General features: G+C 45.3%; 1 protein-coding gene across 2 annotated transcripts in view; it reads left to right on the forward strand.

Annotated features, from left to right (window-relative positions):
* CMSS1 (cms1 ribosomal small subunit homolog) overlaps nucleotides 1-11581 on the forward strand; it is a 1251672-nt gene extending 1240091 nt beyond the window's left edge. For both annotated transcript variants that reach the window (XM_069204876.1, XM_069204877.1), the window contains 3 exons: nucleotides 1792-1879; nucleotides 8516-8604; nucleotides 11305-11581. In XM_069204876.1, the coding sequence (XP_069060977.1) occupies nucleotides 1792-1879; nucleotides 8516-8604; nucleotides 11305-11388 (261 nt within the window). In that variant the 3' untranslated portion in view covers nucleotides 11389-11581. The remainder of the gene's footprint in view (nucleotides 1-1791; nucleotides 1880-8515; nucleotides 8605-11304) is intronic.
* The last annotated feature ends 298 nt before the right edge of the window (nucleotides 11582-11879 follow it).

Below are 11879 nucleotides of genomic sequence, written 5' to 3' on the forward strand. Positions count from 1 at the left end.
TCTAGATGCTCAAAGGGCATAGCCAGATTTCTGCATATGTCATGGGGCTGTCCATGTATACAAACGTTTTGGCAAACGATCTTCAGAGAACTGAGTTCAGTTGTAGGCGAATTGTTGGAACCTGACCCTATACTGGCCCTGCTTAGTTATGATAAGCAGCTACCACCTGCAATTAGGCTATTGACGGCCATAGGACTCCTGTTGGTAAAAAGGAGGGGGGCTATGCGATGGGACAGGCGGCCCCTGCCTACGGTGGGGGAATATATGAGAGATATGACCTATTGCAATTTGCGGTCAAATTCGTATGGTGAACTCCTTCCCAATAGCTGTCACTCCCAGGATATTTGGGATCCATTTCTGACCTACTTCCTGGGGCTGGGGCTGGGGGTGTGGGACGAGAGGTAGGCCTCTTGATCAGACGTGGAGTGCTTCGCAGTGTTGGGCTTCCTGGTTTGGGTAGGGGGCTCTCCTCATCCCGCACTGCCTGTTGTGGAGCCAAAGGTGGGTGGTGGGAGCCTGCGATTGCTATTCTGTAGCCTGTTATTCGTGGCCTGTTTTCATTTCGTAGCTGAGGGCGGGCCACTTTACATAGCCTGTTTGGAGCTCAGGGTGCAATTAACAACTGAGATGTTTCTTTGTTGTTATTGGAGGGATGGTCCTCTGCCAAGAGGGGGGCGAGGTGCGATTTGAGGCTGGGAATGAGGTCACTGCCAATGTATAATGCTCACTGTTGTATGAATGTTAGCATTGTAAGCGTTAATGTTGATATATATTTAAAACCTAATACATTTTTTTTTAAATGCGTCTCCTCCTCTGCAGCGTGACTGGGACATTAGGGAGGATGGCTCTAATGCTTCTTGGCCTCTCCCCCTCATGCATCCTCATCAAGTGCGCCAGGTGTCACATGCGGGCCCTGCAGTGAAACCTGAAATCCAAGTGGGCCCAGCATTAAGGCTTCATTTCCTACACCATCTAAGTCTTGAAAGAGATAGCGCAAGACCTGCAGTGGTTGGTATTAGATCGCAATTTGTCCTGCGGCAAGCCACTCTCCCTTCCCCACCCAGAGCTGACTGTGATTATGCATACATCACTCCTGGATTGGAGAATCTTCTGGGGGATGTGGTGATCAGAGGCCTCTGGTTTCCTTCAGATGGTCAGCTCCACATCAACGTACTTAAGCTATTGGCCATCATTTTGGCCCTTAAGTTTCTTTTCCTGACCATTCAGGGAGAGGCTAGTGCAGGTTCTCATGGACAATCACCATGTAGCACAGCAACAAGCAGGAAGGAGTCCTGGAGCCTATGCTACAAGATCTTGTGCATCAGGTTGAAATTGAAAAGTGCTGGAAAATAGATGCTTTGTGGTACAGGATGTGCATAGAAAAGGAGTGGGGTGAGCAACCGGCGGCAGGGTTTGGAATTCAGTGAGGGATCAAGTCCAGGAGTTTTGAAAATGGTGAAGGGCATTCTCATCATGGTAACTAGATGTTTTGATGTTATATGTTCCACAACAATTAGTAAAAACCAAAATAAATATGCCCTTGATTCTGTATTCAGGGGAGCCAGATGGCATTGGGTTGAATAAAAAGTATCCTTAAAAGAGAAAGGAGAGGGTTACTGTTTTCCTTCATACCAAGAGCAGTATTTACCAGGTTTACCACAGCATATCTTGTGTTTTTTTTTTAATAAGAATGCATATTAATTTTTAACACAAGTAGCACTGCTTTTGCAAATATTGGAACATCGATGTTTTTAATCTCATTTAACCCCTTTTTGCCTTTTTTTTTTACAGATAAAAGAGCATATCAAATTGTTGGAAAAAGGTGTAGCTCACCTGGGAGTAGGCACTCCTGGAAGAATCAAAGCTTTAATAGATCAAGGTATGTTTCTCATTTCTTTCTTATTTATGTTGTACCAACTCAAAATTAATGTAGAAATAAAATACATGTCAAACCATTGTACAATATCTCAAAAGCATGCATTTCGCTTAACAAAATTTGGGAGTCAGTGTCTCAAAGAGCCAGGCACAGTTGCAGAAATGATATAGTGAGAGATTCAAAGTAAAGTCCTAGACATAAAGTCCAAATATTGATCACTAATAAAGATATCTATAATAAAATCGACCTGTTGTACATTCCTAAATCCATCCAACCTCAGTTCACACCGATATTAAAATTAAGATAATTTACGTCCTCTTTCTCAACCTAGCACATTTGGGAGCTAGTCCTTTATGGGTTGATGTAGAGATGATTAGGATTGTTTACAATTGTATCAGCTGTCTTTTTTTCAATTTAAAAAAATGTGGTTGGTCCTCACAGTGTTGCACACTGGGATGTGGGATGCGTTGCTGATGGATGCTTCCTTCACTTTTAGATGGTCCTGTAGAATTAAAGCACTTTGTAATATGTCTGGTCTGGAAGTATGCATGGTTCTCTGTTGTGTCGCAAAGGAGGCATCAGACTGGATCCGGATATTTTTCTTCGAGCAATACCCCTGCGCGAAGTCAGGTGGCATCAGTCAACTCCACGGGTGTCGTGGTCACCGTGATGACGTTGCGGTCTTTTAGAGGTGCCACCCCATCGCGGACGTCAGTTTTTTTTATTTCCACGCCAGCCTACGTGCAGATCTGGATAAGAGCTACCCTTAGTTTTTTTTTTTACTAACTGCAACACTTTTATTGATTCGTTTTGACGAGTTTTGGATGCGTCCAGGGATGTGCCTAAAGACCAGATTCAAGCTCTGCGACTCCTGTCACCGAATGATGTCAGTGACAGATCTGCACCTAGTCTACCCCTGTTGTCTGGAGCGCAATCATGACCCGAAGTCATGCTCTCCGAGTCGGGGCATGAACCCGAAAGCTTTGAGGGAGCGATCACTGAAGCTTATGGCGGCCGGGCACTCGACTTTGCGTCGCTTCCAATCTCTTTCGAGAGGAAGCTCAGGTGACCATATGCATAGTCATCAACACTCTTCCTTGTCCAAGTCATCTGAACATTCGGGTCCCTAGAAGAAAAAGTTGAAGAAGGCCAAACGTTCTTCGACTTCGCCCCGATGCTCGGACGTGATGCTGGAACAGCATAGACACTCTAGGCCTCCGTCTTAGGAGCCTCCGTCTGGGTCTGCTCCACGCCTCCCTGACTTTCCGGGAGCGGGTGCCACCCCGGCCCAACTCAAGGAATTTTATGAGGCTATGCATCTCATATTTTGGCAGACTGGCCAACCCTTGGTGTGCTGACCGACCCAAAATTCCTGACCCAACACCCTACGCCTGAGAGCCTTGTCATCCAGGCTTCGTCATCCTCTGGCACGTTCCCTTCCGCTCTCCCAGACAGGGAATCAAAAAGACTGGATAGCTTGAGGAAGAAGATGTTTTCTTCCGCCATTTAGCGGTGCCGTCCATGAACACTGCATGCCTTTTGGGCTGCTATCTCTGGGATACGGTCTCGCAAGTGCTGCCTCGAGTACCAGAGGAGGCCCGGACTGTTCTATCCCAAGCCATTACGGATGGGAGAGATACAGGGAAGTTCATGATTTGTTGTGGACTGCGTACAACTCACTGGGCAGATCGGTTGCATCAATGGTGGCCTTGAGGTGCCACGCCTGGTTGAGGACGTCTTGCTTTTCAGAGGCTGCTAACAGACCTTGATGGGCAGGCCCTTTGATGGCAACCGTCTCTTCGGAGACAAGGCGGACTCCACGCTTGAGTGCTTTAAGGATTCCCAAGCTACTGCTCGGTCCCTTGGCCTCGCAGGTGCTCAAAAAGGGCAAGGGCCTTTGCTGTATCCTAGATCTCCAGTCCCTCAGTCTCTTCCTCAAGAAGGAGAAATTCAAGATGCTAACCGTAGCTCAGGTCCTTTCTGCCCTGGAGACTGGATGGTAGCGTTGGACTTGCATGATGCCTATTTTCACATTCCCATCCTGCTGGCCCAAAGACCGATTTGTGGTAGGTCATGCACACTTTCAGTTCACCATGCTCCCCTTTGGCCTTACCAGCACCCCTCGGGTGTTCACGAAAGTGATGGTAGTGATTGCAGCTCATCTGCACAGGTTAGAGGTTCCAGTCTTCCCCTACCTCAACAACTGGCTGTTGAAGGTGGGCACGCCCCAGAAAGTGGTCTCCCACCTCAAAACTACGGCGACCCTCCTGCATTCACTGGGATTCACTAAAAACGTGCTGACGTCACACCTTACGCCCTCTCAGATGCTCCCTTTCATCTGAACTGTTCTGGACACAGTACACTTTTGGGCATACCCTCCTGAAAGGCGAGTCCAGGATATTTGGGCTATGATCCCGATTTTTCAACCTCTATCGTGGATTTCAGTGAGAATGACTCTGAGGCTGCTGGGCCTCATGGCCTCCTGCATCCTTCTGGTCTAACATGCCAGATGGCATATGCGAGTTCTGCAGTGGGACCTGAAGTTCCAGTGGGCGCAGCATCTGGGGAACCTCTCCAACATGGTCCAGATCTCAGAGGGAACTGCGAAAGACCTGCAGTGGTGGTTGTCCAATCAAGATTGGTTCATAGGCAGATCCCTCTCCTTTCCCCAACCAGATCTCACAGTAGTGTCCGACGTGTCACTCCTGGGATGGGGCGGCCACATGGGAGAGACGATCAGAGGCCTCTGGTCTTCGGCGTAGTCTGGGCTCCACATCAACCTTTTGGAGCTCCGTGCGATCTGACTTGCATTGAAAGCATTCTTTCCCTCTCTCAAAGGGAAAGTGGTGCAGCTGTTCACTGACAACACCACCGCAATGTGGTACTGCAACAAGCAGGGCGGAGTGGGGTCCTGGACCATTTGTCAAGAGGCTCTTCGCCTCTGGACATGGCTGGAACACCAGGGCATTTCACTGGTGGTTCAACATCTGGCGGGCTCTCTGAATGTCAGAGCAGACAAACTCAGCTGTCAGTGCATAGTCGAACACGAATGTCATCCGCATCCAGTGGTGGCACATGGTCTTTGTCAGCAGTGGGGGAGAGACTTGGTTAGATCTGTTCACCTCCGCAGAGAACACGCAATGTCAGCTGTTTTGCACTCTGGAATTTCCAAGGTGGCACTCGCCCAGCAGTGCTTTTCGACACAAGTGGAGCCCAGGCCTCCTGTACACCTTCCCACCAATACCACTTCTGCCCAGAGTTCTGAAGAAGATCAGGCAAGACCAGGTCTAAGTGGTCCTGGTGGCTCCGGACTGGTCATGAAGAGTCTGGTATCCCGAGCTATTGAGCATGGCCATCGGTCCTCCAGTCAGACTGCCCCTTCAGAAGGATCTTCTGTCACAGCAGCAGGGCACGGTTTATTCACCAAAAACTGTCCAGTCTCCGTCTCCTTGCGTGGAGATTGAGCGGCAGCAGTTGATGGCTTTCGACCTTCCGCCCGAAGTCTGTAATGTTATCTTGGCAGCCAGGCGTCCCTCCGCCAAAACGGTATACGGCTGTCATTGGAAGAAATTTGTGGCATGGTGTATCAACAAGTCTGTTGATCCCCTCTCTGCACCTCTCTCAGAGGTTCACCTCTTTATTCTCTCTCTTGCCCAGCAGGACTCTGCTCTGGGCACCCTCAGTGGATATTTGTCTGCCATCTATGCGTTTTTAAGGCTACCAGACCAACCTTCTATGTTCAAATCTCCCATTGTTGGGAGGTTTGTCAAAGGACTCACACATATGTTTCCTCCTATCCCGTTCATAATGCCCCAGTGGGATTTGAACTTGGTTCTCATGTGTGCTCCTTTCAAGCCGCTCCACAACTGTCCTCTATTGCTCTTGACCCTTAAAACTGCCTTCTTGATTACCATCTCCTCTGCTTGCAGAGTGAATGAGTTCCAGGCTCTCTCTTCGAAGCCACCATTCCTAGCAGTACATCCTGACAAGGTGGTGCTTCGTACCACGGATTCCTTCCTTCCCAAAGTGGCGACACATTTTCACATAGGCCAATCAATCACCTTGCTACTTTTTACGCTCCCCCCATATCCCTCTCATGAGGAGGAGAGACGCCACCGCCTGGATCCAAAAGAGCATTGGCATTCTACCTGAATCGTACCACAGATTTCCAGGTGGATGATCAACTCTTTGTGGGTTATGTAGGTGCGTAGAAAGAAAGGGCAGTGCATAAGAGGACCATCTTGCGGTGGGTAGTCCTCTACATTAAGATGTGCTACACTTTGGCACAAAAGCAACCCCTTGAGGGTTTGCGTGCTCATTCCACCAGAGCAACTGCTGCTACCACAGCATTAGCATGCATAGTTCCAGTCCTGGGTATCTGTCAGGGGGCAACTTGGGCGTCTTTGCATTAGTTCACAAGTATTACTATAAGTCAGATCTGCAGAGGCGGCTACTTTGGCCGTTCGGTCCTGAAGGACTTTTGGTGTGATCTTAGTTTGCAGCCCACCAACAGAAATGGTATTGTTCGGGTATCTGTTCTAAGGTAAGGAATCTGCAACTAGAAGTCTCTATCAGATGTACAAGTTACTTACCTTCAGTAACAATATATCTGGTAGAGACATATTCTAGTTGCAGATTCCTTACCGACCCGCCCATCCTCCCCACACTGTAAACTGATTTCTAGGGACCGGAACTTCCTTTTAAGGGCCCTAGTTTTGGCATACCATTCTCAATGTTCTTCACAGCTCTGCGTTACTGGCCTGGAAAGTCGTGAAAAGAAACTGACATCTGCACATGGGGTTGCCCCTATATACGACTGCGCCATCATCACGGCAACCACGACGCCCGTGGAGTTGACCGACGCCACCTGACGGTGCGCAGGGGTACTGCTTGAAGAAAAATCTCTGGATCCAGTTTGACGTCTGGGGAAAATTCTAAGGTAAGGAATCTGCAACTAGAATATGTCTCTACCAGATATATTTTTACCAAAGGTAAGTAACTTGTACATATATAATTGTTTTAAATATATATTTTTCATTGACAAAACCAAAGGTTAAAATAATGTAGTTAGGTGAAATGTTGCAGTGATATTATCAATCATGTTATAGAAAATGTCATGAGCGATGTAATATGTGGGATAATTAGCAGTACATGGCAAGTACGCATGTTATAGTTATCTTAGGGAATAAGTTATAGTTACTTGAGATACCTATAACTGCTGAATTTCAGTGTTTTTTTTAGAGTTTAAAACGTATGGTTGTATTGGTTAATTAACATAAAGTACTATTTAATTACTACGTGTAAATCCAAACCCTTTGCTGTGCACAGCCTTTGGCCTTGTGCAGTGGGAGATTTGCGACCAGGCATGGCCTGCGGCCAGGCCCTTTAGCCCACCCATGTAAAGGCAGCCAACCACACACTGCGCCGGCCCTTCAGTTGTGCATGGCAAGGGGTTCCAACCCCCGCATGTATGCCATACTATGCAGCGCACGGCCTTTGGCTGTGCACAGTGGGGGTTGGGCAGGCCCATGCCTTCGACCATGTGCCACGGGGAGTTGGCCACAGTGCCTGGTCTTGGGGATCCCATCCACCAGGGCCTTTTTTTTTTTTTTTTAAGGGGGGACACGTGGCCTCGCCTCCCCAATCCTATTATGGCCCTGGAGACCACGTCCCCACAGCCATATATATTTGATACAGGAGAGGAGAGGAGTGCATGACCTCCCTCTCAGAGCCTCCTCAGGCCCTGGGGAACCCAACTCTCAGGGACGTTTTTATTTTTATTTTTTTCCTTCCTTAAATTTAAGAGGATGGGGCTATGTAGCCCCCCTCACTGAGCCTTGAGAGAAAATAAATGAATACTATAAGCTACGCTTCAGGCGTATCCACTACAACGCCTGCTGAACCATATTTTCAGTAACTCTTAAAACTTTGCACACCTTTACTACCATCTTTTGTGTAGGACATAACTACATTCACATTAAGCACTTACGAAAAGGTGCCCAGTATCTGAATCTGAGTGCTTCACGGCCTTGGCAGGGGTATGATGCTCTCTACATATTCTTAAATAAATATGATATGGAAGTGACTTATGTTTACGGCAAGTAGACTGAGAGGAATAAAAGACCAGAAAGCTCTTCTGCGAGCCCCGGCATTGTGAAAAAATGGCATGTAATGTAGGCGGTTGTTCACTTCAGGGTTTAATTTTTGCATTGTTCATTTTTCAAATGGTGACTTACTGCTCTCTAGCATGCCTTTCAAAATATGAGCTTTAATGTTTCTAGCTACCATGTAGTCACTAAAGAACTATTGTGAAGTGTCTACATACATTTTTGTCCACACCAATTTTAACGATCTGTATGTTTAACTGCTTATGCTCCGGTTATTCTGCTGGTCATCTGTCCATAAGTATAATCTGTAGCATGCAAGTGTAGTTAAAATTTCTTTCTTAAATCAGTCCATGGTCACACCACCACCATGGAATACCTATATACTGACCAATAAACTGACTCTCAGATTACTAATGGTTCTTCTTCTGTGCGTTTACTTCACCTTATTCCCATCCCTCTTAATTCACAATTTGAAAATCAATGTAACGTCTGTGATGCACACACGTCCATCTGCTTTTTTCTGTTTTTTTAGATGGCCTCAGTTTGGAATCATTGAAGTATCTCGTCCTTGACTGGAACTGGCGGGATCAGAAACTGAGGAGAATGATGGACATTCCAGAGGTAGCAATATCATTTGCATTCAGCGTTGTTACAAAGGCCATCTTTTTAGATCTGTTGTTTTGTTGTAGTACCACTGGCATTGTGGATCTCATGATAGAACAGCATAGATAGTGTGGCACTACAGAGCATTGGTCAGCGTGGAGCCATTGTGAAAAATCCATTAGAGTGCTGATTATTGGATCGGTGTTCCAGCGAACTCCAATTGATTCTGTAAGAAAGCCCCTCATCTAAGATGGTCACTGCATCAACATGATGACACCATTTCTCCCAACCTTTCCACATTTTTATCTCCTCATATGAGGCTGCATTATCCTGCTTCATAATGTATGTTCTCATTTGTAGCGTTGCAGATCATTAACCTTTTGGTCTACCCAGTCTAAAACTTCACCTGCCCCATCTCCCAGTGCCTTTTCAGATGCATTCAGGTCTGGGGTAGTTGTTCAGGATGCTGTTGCCAGACTGGTGCTTGTCCATCCCTCCTATAGACCATCTGCCGTATCCTCTTACAGTCAGCTCTGAGGGGTCATCCCGCTTTCATGCACCATCATTTTTCCAGCAGCTGATACACTACATCCCTGTGTATTCAATTGGATTTGGCTCCCACTTTCCGTTACAAGTGGTGAGGTCCTCAGCTTCCTGGGATATCTTATACCTCAGGCTCCATCTGGCCAATGGCACTAACTGATTGATCTACCCCTCAGGCAGTCTTCATTCCATCTGATTTATGTTTGGCCTAGTCCTTGGCTACATCCCAGAACAGCGGCATCACACATATCACATAGGCCTGACCAAAGCCAAACGCACAACTAAAAACCTGATTAGAATAGTGCTAAAGTCTTAGCTAATCTCAGCACCAAGCTACAACCCTGAATAGACCCAGAGCAGTGGTTCAACCCAGCTCACAGTTTCAGGCCTGACTTTCACATACCTAGAGCCCTGACCAACCCAGTTGTCAACTTTAATACAAACTGTCTCCAGAACACTCTTGGTCAAATCAAAACAAGAAGGTTCTTGATTTCGAAATCTTTGCCATCCTCCAAACACTGAATTCCTTGTATAGAATATGCTTTGTGTATGTCCTAATATCCCAGCCTGTGGCCTTCACAGACTCTGATGCTGTGTCCCGTAATGCACCCTTCACCTTCATTATTTACGGCATCTTGTCTTGGGCCAAAGATCTGCACATTGTACTACTACATTGGTTCACTTACAGGAGTTTATTTGTCAATATGTGACTATAACAACAGCTTGGACCTCTTTTTGAGCCTACTTTGATGCCCATCAGTTACATCTGATTAAAGATGACATGCTAACCACCTTCGAGTGATAGCCTATAGAACAAACCTATGCCACTGAAAATATCAAAACTAAGTACCTGAATTAGATAACAGCAGAGGGGTTACTCCATCACAACTGTGACAGGTATCCCCTCCGCTGGAATCGAAATCCCATTATATTCAATATCTCGTCCACCGAGTTCAAAATCAGGCCCTTACTCTGACACTCAACTAGGCTTCGGTCTGTTACCCTTGTTAATGGTAAACTTTTTCTTCGATAATCCCAACCTCCTACATAATAGTTTCCAGCACTGGAACAAAATAGATGTTTATATTGAACACACAAAGCCACTCTAAGCCACAATGCTGAGTGGCCCTAAAGTCCACAGCTACCCCCTTCCCTATGATCCTTCTTCACCCAATACACACAGCCCAATTAAGCCCTTTCCCACTCCTTTAAAACGCTGATTTGACTTGTACCTCCATCTTTTTATTTCCTAATTGTTTTAACTAATTATCACTATGGAGTACAGTGCGAATGGTACCTATTTACCCCACAAGCAGATTAGTATTTCTTTTAAGGGGTTAATTTATCTGTCCAAACCTTTATCGATTCAGTATCATAATCTGCCTCCACTACACTTCTTTTCTCCCTTTCTTTTCTGTTTTAGCTTTTCATTCACTTCTCTCCCAAGGTTTTCTCGTTTACCTTTTGATTCCATTCTAGTTTTTAGTATTTACTTTATTTAATTGGCCCAAACCTAATAAATGTTTAAGTGTCTGTTAAAAGAACTGTACTCATCATATCTGATGAAGTCACTGGTGTGACGAAAAACGTGTCGGCTGTGCCTGTTTGACTGTATCTCTGGGTTTACGAGAATCAATCCCAATAAACGACCTTCTGGAACACCAAGAAGAGTACTGAACAATTTATTAACAAAGCTGCTACATACAAGCTTTAAGCTGTACTTTCTTAGTTTGTACATTGTTAAGTGCTTTGGTAATATTTGTTTGTCATCATATCTGATGACCGCATTTGCTTCTCTTTTCTTCTTTTTTCAAGGTGAATGCTCACTGTTAAATTGCTCCCCCTTGTTATTTTAAGGATTTTAGGAGCCCTGGGCAAGGCATTTTTGGGGGTTACCGGTAACTATTTTTAATTGTAATTGTTATTTTATACTAATTCCAGCACACACAATGCAAAACAGTTTTGAATTATTCATTACATTTTCAGAAAAGGTATCATACAAAAGCAGCTGAAATATGCCTTAGTTGGGGCTACAAAATTCTTAAACACCCCCACCAAAAATGAAATTTAACACAAAGCAATTGGTCTTCCCACTGCCCTCAGCAACAGGCAACAGTCGTTTACAGGGGGTTTCACTAACCCTCTTGACACTTTATTCTCCTTTTTTTTGTGCAGGTGAAGAAGGAGACCATTGAACTTCTAGAAGGAGGGATTACTTCAGCATGTAGAGCTGGATCCATGAAACTTGGCCTTTTTTGATTTCTGGCACAGATATATGCTCTAAAAATGAAGTTTTATATGAGTGGCAGTAATGATCCCTCGTATTTGCAATAAGAAAGTCATGTGGGCAATTGCTGGTTCCACTGACTATTTTATAACTGTTTGACTTATATGATGTGTTGTTGATTTGCTCCTCTGAGGTTTTTTTATAATAAAGTACAAATTCACATTTTATGCTGCGTAGTGTTTTTGTTTAGCAGTATAATATTGCAACAGCTTATATTGCCTTATGATATATGTTTTTTTCTGTTTTTCCTTTTGTAGTAGTCCTGCCACCAAGCTTCCCTTCCCGTTCCCAACACAGAATGTCGGCCATTACTTCGCATTACTTTACTTCACAGCGCCATTACTTCGCATTAGTTTATATCACGCGCCCCTTTACATTGCCATTAAAATAGTTCTATGAAAAGTACGTCTAGGTCAGGTTTCCACATAGTGCTATATATATTTACTTCATACTTTTAAAAATA

This window comes from Pleurodeles waltl, chromosome 8, assembly GCF_031143425.1.
Source record: "Pleurodeles waltl isolate 20211129_DDA chromosome 8, aPleWal1.hap1.20221129, whole genome shotgun sequence".
In the NCBI taxonomy this organism is placed as follows: Eukaryota; Metazoa; Chordata; class Amphibia; order Caudata; family Salamandridae; genus Pleurodeles; species Pleurodeles waltl.